Here is a 17,533-nt window from a genome sequence, read left to right on the forward strand (position 1 = left end):
GACCCAGTATCACACCCTGTCCAGTCCCAAAAGCACTCTTTAACCGTCACCCTCTGTCTGCTGTCACTAAGCTCATTCTTAATCCAATTTGCCAAATTACTCTGAATCCCAACCCATAGGGACTTATTTTTTTGACTAGCCTTCCATGTAAGACCTTGTAAAAAGCCCAAATGAAGTCCATACAGATTATATTAACTATACTACTCTCAACTCTCACTCACCTTCTTGAAAAATTTGAATCAAACTTCATTAGTGATCTTCCCGTAACAAAGCTGTGCTAATGATCCTTAATTAATCCTTGCCATTCCAAGGATTATATTTATTTTGTCCATTCAATTTTTTTTTCCAGTACATTCCCTACCACTGATATTAGACTAACTAACTTGTAATCTCCTGGTTTATCTCTACCACCTTGTTGGCTAAGTTTATATTATTATTTATTCTCCAGTCCTCTAACACCTCTCCTTTTGCCAGGGAGGATTTAACATTTAATGTCAGAGTCCCAGCAATCTCCTCCATTTATCCTATTCTATAAATTCGATTTCCCCAAATTCCACTGGCCACCAGTCCAGATTTGATAATCATTTTTGGCTGGTTTTGGAAGGGTGGTAGTCGGGTGACATTTGGCCCCTTCTCCTTACTATCCATAGTGCCTACTGGAAATGATATACATAGACATTGGATAATCACAGGTGATGTCTCTTTCTATTCTTTTTCCCTTGGCCAGATCTTTTGGGTACCAAAGAGTAAATGTCACCTGTAGAAGCAACATCTTCGGGCAAGGCGGAGAAAAAATTGACAAAACCAAAACAACACGTGCAGCATTTTTGTGGCTTGACCTGTTGTAATTTTTCTGTGAACCTTTTCAGCTCTAGATGGAGCTCAGTACCAAACTGCTGCAGTTCAGGAATCCACAAAGGACAGCAATGAGAGAGAAATTGATGATGCCCTGAATCGCTGGGTAAGAATTTAATGGGGAGTTCATGTTTTGTTAGATTTGCAGATGCATTATCAAAAGTTAAATTGTGTCTGTATGAATAATCTAAAATATTGAGGTTCAAAATGAGTTAGTAGCCAGTGAATTATCTTATAGTTGGTGATGAAATCTTATCCTGTGTTTCTGTCAACAGTTAGGAGAACAGCTAGGACAGTTGGTTCCAACCAGTGGGGTGGATGTTGTCGAATTGGAAGATGAGGGAGTGTGTATACGGTTTAGTCCATTGATGACAGCAGCAGGTAAGTAAATAACTTAAATATTTATATTGTTTACATTTTGCAATAAAGGATCTGTCTTCATTGTGTAATTATTTATCCATGTTATTATACTCTGGTTAGTGTAAGGCTCTGGGCTGCTGTTATATTTTTTTCCCTGTGATAAATGGACCTGAAAGCTGTGCCTTTGGGGAGGATTTTTATAAGCATTAATTTGTTTGAACTCAGTAGAAAATGAAAGCAAGAGCACAGCATTGTGTTTGGATAGTGTCCAGCCTCCTACCCTCCAGTTATTTGGGTCAATATTCTTTAGAGATTAGAAGAATGAAAGGTGACCTCATTGAACTGTATAAGATTCTGAAGGGACTGGATAGTTTAGACTCTGCTGTTGCTGGTCAGAAAATCAAAATTTCAGGTGTGGCTGAGGATAAGGAGCAAATCATCATTTAGCAGTGAGATGATGCACAACTTCGTCACTCAAACGTTGCAAGTCTTTAGAGCACTCTGCCCCAGACACCTGTAAGGGTTCCATTATTCAATACCATTAAGACTGTGCTAGGCAGGGTTTGGTGTCTCAGGAAATTGAGGGACATGGGGACAGGTGGGAATACAGAATTGAAGCCCAAGATATTTGACCATATTGAAAGGGTGTTGAACAGGCCATATGATCTATTCCTGCACATATTTCTTGTGATATGGATTTCACTAGCCTGCAATATACTGTGTATATAGGAGGGGACCATATATGCTCTGCAAGAACTCTAACAACCCTAATGCTGATCTTGCACATGGAAATTATCTGGTTTTGAGCAAAGAATGGCCACAAATCCCATGTATATTTCTCTTCGACTTTTCTGCTACTCTCTATAACCAGGGCTAAAGTTATGTTGAACTTCTGGTGGCATTTATCAATGAAACAATTCCTGCATCAAAGTGTCCCCTTCAGTAGAAAATTTGTTTATCCATATTGCTTGATATATTTATCTTAAACTGTCCCTTTTTTTATAGAAAAAGGTCTTATAAAATGAAATGACAGACCAATATAGCTGTCAAACTTAGCGCACTATAGCATTGTAAATATGCTATTTTTGACTTAAGTGTAAAACAGACAATAATTTTCTAATAATGTACACCTCATTTCCAAGTTTTACCTTGAGGTCTCAGGTTACTCTGTCATCCATGGCTGCTGACTATCCTGGAGTAAGAATTTCTAAAAGAGCATTTCACTTTATTTATTTAGTCTTGAACACCACGCCAGAACATGTGGACCAGTTGGCTGAATGTCTGAAAGCAAAGATTCCCATTCTAATTAGCACCTTACAGCTTCGTGAAGAATTTAAGCAGGAAGTTTACCGGACAGCTGGCCTGACATATATCGAAGATCTGAACTGGCCTGGATTAGGTGCTGTACGGTAGGTCTTTCAAAATATGTTTCTGGAAGAAGTGAGAAAGCATGCATAGTTTTGGCAAGAATAAATACAATGTGCATAATCCCAAGTTATGGACCGAGAACAATTTAAAAAAAGTATATAATTTATACAATATTAATGACAGGAAGGATCCATTTTATTTGAACACCCAAATAGAGATTAAAGCAAAGTATTATGGATGGTGCAATTTTGAAATAAAAACAAAATTGCAGGAAATGCTACGGTTTGGCAGCATATGTGGAGATAGACACAGTAAAAGAGTCAAATATGACTGCTTGGAACTGAAGTTGGGTCTGAAATGTGCTGGGTTTTATGCTGTTTAAAGGGGTGTGGCACTTGGGCTGGAGGAAGGGGGGTGATAGTGTCACAACCAGAACCTCAAGCCAATGTTCTCTGGGATATGGGTTCAAATCCCATCTTAACAGGTGGTGACTTTTCATAAGATTGATAAAGCAACCTGGTAGTGACCATGTAACATTGTCAATTGTCATAAAAATCCAGCTGCTTGATAATGTCCTCTGGGGTAGGAAATCTGCTGTTCTTGCCTGGTCTGGCCTACGTAGTCAACCACATTTCTGTGGGTCATCTTAACAATTAGGGATAGGTAATAGATCTAGCATAGCCAGTCATTTCCACACCCACTGAACAAAATCAAGAACAAAAGGAAAGATTTGGGGAAAGGTAGAGGGCAGAAGAAATTAATGTCTGAAACAACAGATGGAGTGAAAGGAACGGTGAAGTATAGAACTAAAATGAATGGTAGGGTCAGACCAGGGAGCACTAACGTTTAAAAAGAAATCCATTAACTAAAATGAACAAAACTACAAACTTTCACTTTTTTCTAATAAACATAATTTTTAAATAAAGAATTGAAACTTATGGCATTGAAGTATCCTCTTTCTATCCCTCGCTGCAATTGATTTCACACATTTTGACACAACTAAATTGTCAGCAGTTGTTCTTGGTTCTAAACTCTCTTACTGTAGATTCAAAGTAGTAAAATAAACATAGTGAACACAGCGCAAACTACAGCTATAGTGCTACTTAGGTAACTGCTTTTTAGCTTATAATCAATTTGAAGTACAACATTGGCCTCAACATTCACGTGTTCTTTCCAACAATTAATTAATTCAAATAACAGAAGAAGCTTTTATTTCTACATGAATAAATAAATATCAAACATTCCTCTTCCTCTGGTTAACTTTAAAAAGCTTTTTTGGGCATTATTGCATTTATAATATCTACAGTTTGTGCTCTGTATTAATAATAAACTCTCAAAAGATAACACTCACCCATTTTTATGTTTATTATCTACCAGCTTACTGTTCATAATTATCCCTTCCAATTGAAAATCTCTTCAATCATGAAGACATGTCCTCTTCACTTTAAGAGTATGATCTTCAGGTCTGCTCTACATTGTTTAGTTTAGCCTGGATGGATGACTCCTAAATGGCTTGACACTGATGAAGAATTGTAGCTCCATTATTGAATAGAACCATTCAGGAATGCACAAGGCTCTTCCTCAATAGTGGCCTCATGGGGACCCAACTTTGATAGGTGGCTGGGTGAGAAATATAATATGCCAATTAATCATTTGTTTGAGTGATTGGGATGCAGAAGAAAGTATTTTGTACCGTCCCTAACTTTCATTCTGCTTCCAGCATAAAGATGGACTGATGGGTTTGACATCTGCTTTGTTGCTTCTCCACAGCTGGTTTGACATTATAACACTGAACTCTCTCCATTATCTGCAGGTATGAAGCTAGCAGTGAAGGACCTGACCCAGAAAAGCAACTACTAGCAATGGAGAAAATCACTACCGGATTGCTAAAGAAATTGAAGGAACTTGACTCAGACCTGATATTCTCAACAGGTCAGAAAGTGATTCTTCCTCCAGGGCGAAATGTGTAAAACAAGTTAGCACAAATGTACCACACCACACCACACCACACTACACTGTGCAGTCAAGGCCATGGGTCTATCTGACTTTCTCCACCATTGGATTTCTATCCTCCATCCTACTGCTGTAGGACAGTACCGGAGGATGGGACTGGTGGAGTAGCTCTTTCAGGAGGTGGTACAGACATGATGGGTCAAATGGCCTCCTGTCGTGTAAACTCTATGAATATGAGAAAAATCATTTTCACACTGAGTAATTACTGTCTGAAATGCATAGCCTGAGAATGTGGTGGAGATGGATTCAATTGTGGCATTCAGAAGGGATTTAGATTATTAATTGAAAAAGAATAATGTGCAGAGAGAAGTTAGGAGATTGGCTTTAAATTAAACATTCATTGGGAGAGCCAGTACACACAGAGTAGGCAAAATAACCACTTCCTGCATATAATACTACTGAGATTTTGAGTAACTTTAGGCATGTGATGGATAGATTCTTGATCTCTATGGAAGTTGAGGAATACAGCAAACAGACAGGAAAGTGAAGATGAGCCAGAAGATCAACCAAAGTTATATGAAATGTTTACTCCCACTCACATTTCTTAACTTCTTGTGTAAACCAGCAGCATAGAATTGAATCTAGTTTTGTATTTATTTGCAGTACTTTGATTTTGAGACTAAGCATCATATTGACCAATAAGAGTAAAGCATTGTAACCCTTCCCTTGTAACGTAATACCTATCTACGTACATCAGCATTCGCTTGTCCTGGTAGTGGTGTGATCATTTGACAGGAAACACACTGTGATGCCAATAAAAATAAATGAAGAACAGATTTCATCTTTTAAAACTTTTAATCTGATAAGCAAACCAAAATCAAAAAAAGTCAAACATTACTTAACAGATTCTTCAAATGAAAGGATAAATTTCACTTTAAATAGTTGTTAAAACCTGGATACTTCTGATGAGAATCAATAGCACCTTCATCATTCTCTGCACTCATGGTACCACATGCAGTTCCAAAGCACTCTGACTCTTGTGTAAGATCTCTCACTTTCTGACTCTGTTGGTTTAGCCTTTGAGTTGTTTTCTAAGGCAGCCATGTGAAATTTCCAGATGCTGTTAGACCAAACAGCATCACACTGCGCAACTTTGTTGGCTAGTTTCATAACAATTCTTTCTTCCATCTCAAGATTGCGCTGGAGTAGCAGCGCTGTGTTCAGGTACCTGGCCTGGGGCTCATCTACTTCCATCTGCATTAATTTTTTTTCTTTTTTTTGCTTTTTTTCTTTTCTTTCCCCCTCTTTTTAAAAGCCTTTTTCTGTTTCTAATTATAATTCTACAGTCCTGATGACACAGAATTCCCAGAGACTCTTTGCCCCCTCCCCCACCCCCCTCATGTGGTCTGATTGGATCTGGCAAACCTGAAGCAATGGCAGTTGTCCAATCTACAACTTCTTCCTTCTTTTATTTAAACAATATTTTCTGGTCACCTCACCTGAAGGTTATGTTCTACATTAAGGTATTTGGCTCTTTGTCTTTGCTTAGACCCACTATAATTAGATATCTAATTCACTATCTATTTATCCTTTGCTTTAGTTCCATACCAACTTAGCTTACATATGCACTTCTAAGAAGCCTGAAGACATATTTTGTCTGAATGATCTTGGTGTCATTTAGGACTTACGGGACTTTCTCAAAAGGAAATACAAGCATTTTCTTCAAGGGTTGTCACATTTCACTGGATCACGGGCATCAAATGAACTATTACTATTAGGTTAGATTATACTCCTCAGTTCAGCAATGTTGTACCAAACTAATGAGAGGAACATAGAAATAAAGATCTTGAATCAAATATATTTGTTGTACTTGCTCTTGTTAATCATGGGAAAGGATTTGTGGACATTATGATCTTTTGGTTTTGAGCATTAGTTACGTTTTAAGTAAATGAAAGCATTTGAAGAGTATTATAGTTCTATTCTGTGCTAATTGTACAGCCCATGTTTAACATGTATTATTTAATATTTTGAACCTGCAGGGCCTGAGTTTGAAGGTGAGAAGAATTGCATTTATATCGGTATGGTAACTGATAATTTGGATGTGCCAGAACTAGTGGAAACAATTGCAGCCATGGGCAGAGAAATTGAGGAAAGTTCAAAGGTATGAAGTATTCTTCTTTTAAATCAACTTTATTTTGATAAAGATAATTTTCTACTTCTAAACCAAGCTTCATATTAAATAGTGATGACTCCCAAAGGTCAGTTTTTTTAAGACTAATATAGAAATGTACCATAACACTCTTCTTTCAGTTAATAGTAACTAAATTCTGATAAATAATTTGTATGTTTTCTTATTCTAATCAACTTCCAACCAAATCTCAATATTTTATTTATATCTAATACATGGGATACGTCTCCTCTCGCTGAATAGTTGCAGCTTGCAAGTGTAGTCAGATCCAGTCCCAGTAACTCATGTGGCCACTATATCCAATTTCCCATTATGGTACAGTTCAGGCTTACTCACCTTTTTTGCAAGGCTGTTTATTCTTTGTGGATTATACTCTACCAGTCAGCAACTTAATGTTACCGTAAAGCTGCTGCTCAGCACTCCAGCTGAATGGTACTGTGCTCAGATTTGGAATTCAGTCAGAGGAAGTCAAGACTGATTAAAACATTGTTTTATTTTACATGGCTGGTGTTTAAAGTGCTGCACAAAGGACAGTGGTGGTACAACTGAGAAATCAGTTCTGGATTCTGAATACTTGCTAGCCTTGCAACAGACTTCCATGTCTGCAATACAACGTTGCTTTAGAATTTTAAAATTGGCCCATTCACTGTGAGCTACTGCAAAGATATTCTACTATGTACAGCAACTGCTGCTTGAATGGGCTTAAATAAAAAGTACTTGCATATAACAAACACTGCAATGTTTCTGAAAATGTGGAAATAACTACTCGAATCTTTATTGTGTAGTATTGTTAACAACTGTAATTCTCTCGTTGTATTTGGTTTAAAGTTATTGGAGAACATGACTGAAGTAGTACGGAAAGGAATTATTGAAGCAGAGCAACAGTTACAGAAAGCAAATGAAGCTAGACTCCTTGAAGAGGTAAATCTAGATATTTCCAGATTGAGTTTACATCATTATCAGTATTAATCATCACTCGATAATGTTAAATACTGTTCACGAGAAATAAAGAGTAACAATGCAGGATTGCACTTTTTAACTTGAACCTGTGTGTTTTTACATTTAGTAATCTATTGCTACTAATTGTTTCATTTCAGTTAAATCTTTAAACCAACTATGTTTGCTGAAATTCTGAATAAGAATCACTGAAACCAACACGTTAACTCTGCTTTCTCTCCACAGATGCTGCCAGGCCTGCTGAGTTTTTCCAGCAGTTTGTTTTGTTTACTGAAATTGCTTGGCATGCAGTTATTCTGGCTTTCATCAGTGCTGCAAACATTGTGTATAGTTCCAGAGTATGGAATGGTGATAAACATTATGGTATCAAATTACATCTTTTCTTTAGCTGCCCCAAGTTCCCTGACATTTTTCATTATGCTCCCAAAGCATCTGTAACTTGCAGGGCAACAATATGCAAGTAATATTGCTGTCTTCTCAGGGCTGAGGTTTGATTTAGTTAAAAGAGGTACTCCCAGACTGGGTTCAATTACATACAGCTACTTGTCTGAGGTTAGTTGGTATCATTAACCAAGCTTCAAACACACATTACTCCTGTTTGCAAAAAAAACCTGACAGCTAATAAAGTGATTATCTAACACACCTTAATTTCAACTAAACAGCATCTCGCAGATGCAATTTGTGATACGATCTGTACTGCTATAAATGCATGTTTTTGCAACATGAGTTGGTTTTAACGCGATTGAAGAATTTAGGCTGTTATTTGTAGAATGCGAACTTTCCTTACCTGTATTGGCTATAATGTGATTCCAGCCCCATTAATTTAAATGGCGCGGTTATTCGATCTTTTTTATATAACGCGAGATTGCACGAGAATGGGATCATCGCATTATATCAGAATCTACTACAGTGGGATCTGAAAACCACAGCATGGAGGTGAAGTATCGACACTAATCTGCCCTTGTTTGGAATAGATTGAATTGCTTGACCCTCTGATATTTTACAAGAGAAATCACTCTCACTTCAGCATTTATTAAATTATTATTAAAATGTATATTTAATTAGGGGATATATAATAATTGGCTAGGATTTGAAGTCTGAAATTGTGCAGCAGCTCTTGCTGTCATTTTGAAGAAAATTGCCCACAAAATTCTGATGACTTCTGTGGCGAAGGCATGTTTTTATGACACTGCAGTGAGGGTATCTCTGAGTGCTCAGTAATGAGTGTAGAAATGAGCCAAACACTTAAGTATTATTAGGCAGCAAATCAGGAAATTAATATCCTTCACATCCAGTTTAAAATTTCAGGTAGCAAAATGTGGTGATAATTAGATCTTGATTGAAAACTAAAATATCAATATTAACCATCTTTAAATATAAGATGCATGGAATATTTCTATCATAACAGAAAAGTTTGGCATGACAAAATAGAAAAGGTGCTGAAGAATGGTTACTGGATCCAAAATGTTAACTTTGCTTTCTCGCCACAGATGTTCCTAGACTTGCTGAGTTTTTCCAGCAACTTCTGTTTTTGTTTCAGATTTCCAGTATCTTTGGTCCTTTTTTTTAAATAAAGGATCTTTCCAGAGTATTCAGCAGTAATTATTAACTTTAGTACACTAAACATGTAGTTACACCTCATTTAACAAAGTTAAAGATCACACAACACCAGGTTATAGTCCAACAGATTTATTTGGACATAACCACCTGATGTAGGAGCAGCGCTCTGAAAGCTAGTGCTTCCAAATAAACTAGGTAAAAACAATGACAGCAGATGGTGGAAACCAGATTCTAGATTAGTGGTGCTGGAAAAGCACAGCAGTTCAGGCAGCATCCGAGGAGTAGGAAATTTAGCTCTTTACCCTGCAGGCACTCTGCCTCTATTCCTGATGAAGGGTCTTGGCCCGAAATGTCGATTTTCCTACTTCTTGGATGCTGCCTGAACTGCTGTGCTTTTCCAGCACAACTTTAATCTAGAATCTTTCAAATAAACTGTTGGACAATAACCTGGTGTTGTGTAATTTTTAACATTGTACACCCCAGTCCAACACCAGCATCTCCAAAATACAACTAATTTAACAAGCTTTCAGTGTTATTCAAGTATTTTTACAGCAAGAATTACTGTAAGACTGTCAGTTTGCAAAGTAATTGCAATCTCGACCTCCATGGTGCACATTCTAGAAAAGAATCAGATTACTTACAGAAACCTCTGGGTTTCCATATTATATTGCACATTACAGTTGAGGTTTCAGTGAGATGAAGATGGCCTAATTTTTTTAAAAAAGCTGGAGAAACTCAACCGGTCTGGCAGCATCTGTGGAGAAAGAAACAGTTAATGTTTCAAGCCACATATAATTTCAGAATCACCATTTTCAATCCCCTGTTTTGAAGATATCATTTCAGACTCAAACATTCGGTCTGTTTCTGTCTCTCCACAGACGCTGCTAGACTTGCTGAGTTTCTCCAAAACCTTGTTGTTATTTTGGAATTACAGTATCCACAGTTTTATTTGAGTAATTTAGTTTTGTGGTCATCATGACCGCGAATTCAGAGCATTGTAAAGGTGGTAATGATCTCCTTACAGGTTCTGGTAACCACAGTCAGAATGCTTTGCAGACATTATTTGTTCTGAGAATTTACTTGTATTTTATCACAAGTTCATTCTACTTTCTACCAGTTTTGGCAGGCCATGATGTGTGCTCAGAAAAAAGTATTTTGGAGTTTATAACAAAAATTGTCCTTCAAATGGACTAGTAAAGTAAGTCTATTTCAAATAATGATGTAGAGAGGCTGGTTTCGGAATGGGGTGGACAAAGTCAGAAGTCACATGATGTCAGGTTATAATCCAACGGGTTTATTTGAAATCACAAGCTTTTGGAGCACTGATCCTTCATCAGGTAAAGTCCATCTTCTTAGGAGTAGACCTCCAAAAGCTTGAGAGTTCAAATAAACCTTTTGGACTGTAAACTGTCATCTTCTGACTTAAACGACGAAGGTTTCAAATTAGTTATTTTATTTGGACACATTGTTCTTTGTCACATTCTGCCTTTGTAGGGACTTCTACGACAGCTTCCTGTAGTTGGCTCAGTACTTAACTGGCTATCCCCAGTCCACAGCTCAGTTCAAGGAAGATCATTCAGTCTGGCAGGAGGTAAGATTTCAGTTGTTCATAATGCAAAGATTTATTCTGCATAAAGATTATATTAGAAAGATTTTTTTTCAAAGCATTAAATATTGCAGCACTGCTATAACAGGATGTGAACAAATTCTTAAATGTGGATGATGGTATCAGAGCAAAGATTTTTGATTTTACCAATGATTAAAATACTTCTGAAAACAGAATATAAGGGTTTTGAGGATTAAGCATTATTTGATTCCCTTTTCTTGAACTTCAAAATTAGTTTGCTTTAATTGCCAATGTTCCTTTCCTGAGGGAACTGACATCTACAAGATATTGTACAGTCTGCACCCATCAGTCTCCAACTGGTCAAAACAAAATATTCTTTGACCATTATTCGTGCATGTGGTAAAGCAGCAGGGGTTAAGAGGCTATTTGGACCTTCCAGTTCAGCTGGACCTTTCCGTATACTTGCACTTTCCCACAACAGCTACTGGAAATCGAGAGAGAGAAAAACTTAGCCACTTTTTTTCCCAGGATGCTACAACACATTAGTGAATCTGTCTGAGATGAGCTAACTCAGCACAGATTAGTAATTGAACCTGGAGCTTTCTAATATTTGTTTGTGATGAATGATGTTTTGTAACAGAGCTACCATGGCATCATTTCTTGCATACTGGAATAAGACATGGATGCTTAGGAAACCATTTATCACAAGTTCACTGATGTTCTTTGGGGAAGGAAATCTGCCGTCCTTGCTGTGATCTGGTCTACATGTGACTCCAGACACATTGCAATGTGATCCACTCTAACCCCCTCAGAAATGACCCAGCAAGACACTGCAATGTATTATACCAATAAACAGACTAAAAAAAAGAATTAAACTGGATGGACTACTTGGCATCAACTAAGTCCTTCTCACTAACATCTGGGGATTAGTGCTAAAACTGTCTCTCAGACTAGTCGAGCAACAGCCTGACTATATCCTAGACACTACCATGTCCACCCCGGGTATGTCCTGTTCACCAGCTGGATGGGCCCAGCAGAGGTGTTGGCATAATGGGGCTATTCAGGCAGGGATATATTGTCCTGGAAGTCCTCCACATTTACTCTGGATTCTATGAAGATTCATTGAACCAGGTCAAACATTGTCAAGGAAACCTCCCACCCTTGATGAAGAATCAGTGTTCCTCTGAGTACCACTCGCAGGAAGCACTGAGGGTGCAAAGTGACCAGAATGTACACACACAGTTCAATCTTCATCAAGATTGACTTCACAGCAGTATTACTGATCGAGTTAGCTGACTCCTAAAGGGCATAGCTACTAGCCTGGGTTTGTGGCAGGTGGTGAAGGAACCCAGAGGGGGAGGAACATACTTGACCTCGTCCTCACAAATCTGTCATAAATATGTCTGTCCATGACAGTCTGAGCAGGAGAGAGTAGCACACAATCCTAGTGGAGATGAAGCTGCAGCTTCACATTGATGATACCTTCCTTGGTCTTGTGTGGCACTTCTGCTGGAGAAGATTTTGAACAGATCTGGCAACTCAAAACTGGACACTCATGAAGTGTTGTGCGCTGTTAAAGCAGAGTTGTATTCAACCACATCTGTAAGCTCCTGGCCCAGCATGGCTCCTATACTACCATTAATTTGTATCAAGCCAGAAGATCGTCGCTATTCAATGAGGAGTGCAGTAGGGCATGCCAAGAGCAGGCAGACCTGAAAATGAAACTTAACCTGTGAGATTACAACACAGGACTATTTCTGTGCCAAGCAGCATTCAGTAGGCAATTCTACCACCAGCTGATCAGATTGTAGCTCTGCAGTCCTGTCACAACCAGTCATGAAGTGGTGGACAACTGGACAACTAAACAACTAGCAGAAAGCAGAGGCTCCAAGCATATCTTCTTCTTTAATGATATGGGAGCCTTGTGTCAAAGACCAGGCTGAAATATTTATATTCATGTTCAGCCAGAGTGCAGGGTGAATGATCCATCACAGCCCCTGCTGAGGTCCCCAGCATCAATGCCGATCTTCAACAGCCAGAGACATGAGATGCTGCAAAGGCAAGGGGCCCAGGCAACATTCCAACATACTGTAGTACTATTGTTCCTGCCTATCTACAACACTGGTATACACCTGACCAGATGATCCTGCATACACAAAGTAGAACAAATCCTACTTAACTAGTTACAGCCTCATTAGTCTACTGTCAATCATAAGTGATGAAAGGGGTTGTCGATGGTACTATCCAAATCAGCTCTTGCAAAGGAATAATCTGCTCAGTTTGGGTTTCAGTCAGGGTCACTGAACTCAGCCTTAATCTGAACATGGACAAAAGAGCTGAATTCCAGAGGTGAAGTGAGAATGATTGAGTGAGATGAGCTGATCAAAACACTACATAGGACAAATAGGAAGACAGGTATCGATCCGCATCCATGAACACCAACTAGCCACAAAACGACACGACCAGCTATCCTTAGTAGCCACACTTGCAGATGACAAGCAACATGAATTCGACTGGGACAATGCTACTAAGGACAGCCAGGGAATTCCTAGAGGCATGGCACTCATCCGCAGATTCAAATCAATAAGCACATTGACCTGGATCCAACATACCAACCACTGCAACGGACAGCTGGAACTAACAACCGGAAGCGGCAGATTCAAATCACTACAAATGCCGGAGGAAAGCTCACAGAAGCGCTTCACAGGAGGCTCCCAAGCACTGAGGATGTCACCTAGACGGGACAAAACGTCTGCAACACAAATCCCCAGCTCGGCGATCAGAACCACAACAACAAGCAACCGAACTACAAATCTTCTCACAAACTTTGAACAAATCAAAACTGAACTGTAACAGGAATGGTGTCATCTTCATGTACCTTAACATTAAATGTACATCTAGGAAAAATGTATTCTGTATAACACTGAGGCTCTGTACAATTTTTTTATTTAGTCTTGAGAATGTAAAGTTTTTTTGTGGTAAGGTTAAATGAAAAATACATAGTAACTGCAGCAATTGTATGTAATGCCCCCAACTTCAGATTATCTTGCCTCTCTCTCCTGGATGGGTTTCTAACCACTAATCACTCATATGTGAAGCACTCAGACATTTTTCTGGAATAAGCACTGCTAGTAACAGTATACCTTGCACTAAACAGAAAACTATGAAACTTTTGGCTATAAAACATGATTACATGTTTTGAATTTTTATCTACTTATTTGACAATATGCATTCGCTTGAAACATATTTGCAGAATTTTTTTTGCTCATTTATGTAGATTCTTATTTTCTTCATTTGCCTTTATTTATATCTTGCTTGTTTGTCAGGTTCTCTGGAGTCAACAGATAAACTTTATGCACTAAAAGCCCAAGCCTCTGAAGGAAGCCCACCCCCAACACCCACAATTATTCATACCAAACACAGGTCACCAGGTATGTCCCATTTCTAATTTCTCTCATTCATATATTTGTAAATATGCAATATGACAGCTGCCAATTATACTCATTTTCATGTTTCAATAAAATATTTTCTCACTGCTTCTGAAGTGAGTTAGTTACTGCAATTCTTAACTGAATTTGAAGATTTTGTAAATAGTAATAATGGTTTTCTGAACTCAACGCTCAACTTGAAAGATTTGATTGATGGACAACCATGATTTTTTTTAAAGACAATCCAATGTACAATGTGGAAAAACAACTCAAAACTTAAAGTCTGGTTGAAGATTTGTAGCTCGGGTGTCCGTTGTTGTGGTTCTGTTCGCCGAGCTGGAAGTTTTTGCTGCAAACGTTTCGTTCCCTGGCTAGGGAACATCATCAGTGCTATTGGAGCCTCCTGTGAAGCGCTGCTTTGATGTTTCTTCTGGTATTTATAGTGGTTTGTTCTTGCCGCTTCCGGGTGTCAGTTTCAGCTGTAGTGGTTTGTATATGGGGTCCAGGTCCATGTGTCTGTTAATGGAGTTTGTGGATGAATGCCATGCCTCTAGGAATTCCCTGGCTGTTCTCTGTCTGGCTTGTCCTATGATGGTAGTGTTTTCCCAGTCAAATTCATGTTCCTGGTTGTCTGAGTGTATGGCTACTAGGGATAGCTGGTCGTGTCGTTTTGTGGCTAGCTGATGTTCATGGATGCGGATTGTTAGCTGTCTTCCTGTTTGTCCTATATAGTGTTTTGTGCAGTCCTTGCAAGTAACCACCCCAACACACACAAACGAAGCTGCATCAGGACACTATTCAAAAGAGCCACAACACACTGCAGTACACCAGAACTGCGAAAAGAGGAAGAGGAACACCTATACAAGGTATTCGCCAAAAACAGATACCCACGCAACTTTATCACCAGATGCCTAAGAGAGAGACCACGGAACGAGGACATGCCACAACCAAAAGGACTAGCCACACTACCATACGTCGGGAGCGTCTCAGAACTGACAGCCAGACTACTGCGACCCTTAGGAATCATAACAGCACACAAGCCAACTTCCACACTCAGACAACAACTCAGTAGAACAAAGGACCCAATAGCCAGCACGAGCCAAACTAACGTAGTTTACAAAATACCATGCAAGGACTGCACAAAACACTATATAGGACAAACAGGAAGACAGCTAACAATCCGCATCCATGAACATCAGCTAGCCACAAAACGACACGACCAGCTATCCCTAGTAGCCATACACTCAGACAACCAGGAACATGAATTTGACTGGGAAAACACTACCATCATAGGACAAGCCAGACAGAGAACAGCCAGGGAATTCCTAGAGGCATGGCATTCATCCACAAACTCCATTAACAGACACATGGACCTGGACCCCATATACAAACCACTACAGCTGAAACTGACACCCGGAAGTGGCAAGAACATCCATCAACAGACACATCGACCTGGACCCCACATACAAACTACTACAGCTGAAACTGACACCCGGAAGCGGCAAGAACAAACCACTATAAATACCGGAAGAAACATCAAAGCAGCGCTTCACAGGAGGCTCCAATAGCACTGATGATGTTCCCTAGCCAGGGAACGAAACGTTTGCAGCAAAAACTTCCAGCTCAGCGAACAGAACCACAACAACAACTCAAAACAGGTTGAATTTATAATTTTAATGTGATCATTCAGATCACAGCATTAGAATCAAAACAAATTAAATTTGATGGGTTTGGTTAAAAAAAATGGAAAATCACTTGGTTTTTATTAAATGGTGTGTTACTTTTCAGTTTTAAAAATTGCATATAATCAAAGTACAATTTATCTCCATAGTCCTAAAGCCTAGAATAGAGTTTTGGATTATTCTGAGAAATAGCAACTAAACTTAAGTGATTGTAATTACTAATACTATACAATGTTTCGTCCAGTTATTTATCCAATAGTATGTGTAAACAAGCGAGAGTAATCTATCCCCAAGTTGTCATCACTTAACCCAGCAGCTAAGATGATTGTAATGATCAGGGGTGACCCAGGTCTCCATAGCTGAGGGGAAATGTTTACTGTGTATGATTTCTCCATTGCCACTAAAGGGATGGATTCTTACCTCATAAGTGTCACTGGAGTTACTAAACTCGAGCATTTTAACTTAACAGGACAGAAACTGTTTAGGAGGTCTTCCAGGACTTCTGCCTCTGATACAGTCAGTGAAACTTCAATGGGTCACACAGAAGAAATGGAAGAATCTCAGACCATCACAGAAACAACCAGACTTGAGGGTGACAATGAAGTTTACAAAAGCCCTACATCTTCAGTTCAGCTGAATGGTGATTTGGAGTTTCCAAGACCCCCACAGCCTGAAGGAAAAGCTGGTGGAACTAGTAATGACACAAAAGTTGTTCATCACACCTCTGAACCAGCAGAAGCTGAGGATTTAGAGAAAGAAGATCTTAGATAAAACAAACAAAAGTGGTTAGACTTTGTACATGGAAAAAAAAGCACATGTCCTGTGGTTCGGATACATGGAACCTTTACTAATGTGAACTGTGCCATGCGATAGTACAGTAAGGATACTACTGTTGTATGCCTTTAATTAGGACTTTGCACATTACTGTGACATGACTAGGAATTTCAATTGTCATTGAAAGTTGATTTAAAAATTGATCCTAAATTAAAACTGTCAAGGGGCCTGAATCTCAGAAGTGCAATTGTTCTGTTTCTTAAGAGGGCTACGTAAGGTCCACTATTTTCTTCCTTATAACTATCAATCTGACTCACTACATTTGCAGTACAATTACGTATACTTATCACCGTGAATATGGGTTAATTTGTAGTTTAAAGTAGAAATTTTACTATTGCTGTCAATATTTAATTGGGTCGGGATCATTTTATTTTTGTTCATTTTGCACATTAGTGGTTTTGTCCTTTATCTGTGACCACCTCCTATGGACATCTCAAGACTCAAACACTGATGCTAGATTGCTATTTAGCTTCAAGGGGGGAAATAAAGTTAATTTAGTGTTTTGATTCTTACTTAAAATCAAATAAAAATGTATTTGAAGAATATGACAGACTCATTACTTAAACCTGTTCACTTCACATTTGAAAATACAATATCGATTTTAACATGTATTAATTTGTTTCAACTTATGACACCACCTGGGCAGCATGTAAAAAGAAGATACAAGTTAAAGGGTCTTGTGGTATCTTTATAGTTTTATGATTCCTTACCCAAGCCATTCTGTTTACGAAAGACATGGGAGTATTCCATTTTATTGTCTAATGCCCTTGCAATAAGTACA

At 38.6% G+C, this 17,533-nt stretch overlaps 1 protein-coding gene across 3 annotated transcripts in view; it reads left to right on the forward strand.

Annotated features, from left to right (window-relative positions):
• The window catches only part of pdxdc1 (pyridoxal-dependent decarboxylase domain containing 1), a 59,482-nt gene extending 42,187 nt beyond the window's left edge, over nucleotides 1-17,295 (forward strand). For all 3 annotated transcript variants that reach the window (XM_060840435.1, XM_060840436.1, XM_060840437.1), the window contains exons 15-23: nucleotides 870-961; nucleotides 1,131-1,236; nucleotides 2,453-2,624; nucleotides 4,397-4,515; nucleotides 6,576-6,697; nucleotides 7,553-7,645; nucleotides 10,736-10,832; nucleotides 14,135-14,239; nucleotides 16,388-17,295. In XM_060840435.1, the coding sequence (XP_060696418.1) occupies nucleotides 870-961; nucleotides 1,131-1,236; nucleotides 2,453-2,624; nucleotides 4,397-4,515; nucleotides 6,576-6,697; nucleotides 7,553-7,645; nucleotides 10,736-10,832; nucleotides 14,135-14,239; nucleotides 16,388-16,689 (1,208 nt within the window). In that variant the 3' untranslated portion in view covers nucleotides 16,690-17,295. The remainder of the gene's footprint in view (nucleotides 1-869; nucleotides 962-1,130; nucleotides 1,237-2,452; nucleotides 2,625-4,396; nucleotides 4,516-6,575; nucleotides 6,698-7,552; nucleotides 7,646-10,735; nucleotides 10,833-14,134; nucleotides 14,240-16,387) is intronic.
• The last annotated feature ends 238 nt before the right edge of the window (nucleotides 17,296-17,533 follow it).

This window comes from Hemiscyllium ocellatum, chromosome 20 (genome assembly GCF_020745735.1).
Source record: "Hemiscyllium ocellatum isolate sHemOce1 chromosome 20, sHemOce1.pat.X.cur, whole genome shotgun sequence".
Lineage (NCBI taxonomy): Eukaryota > Metazoa > Chordata > Chondrichthyes > Orectolobiformes > Hemiscylliidae > Hemiscyllium > Hemiscyllium ocellatum.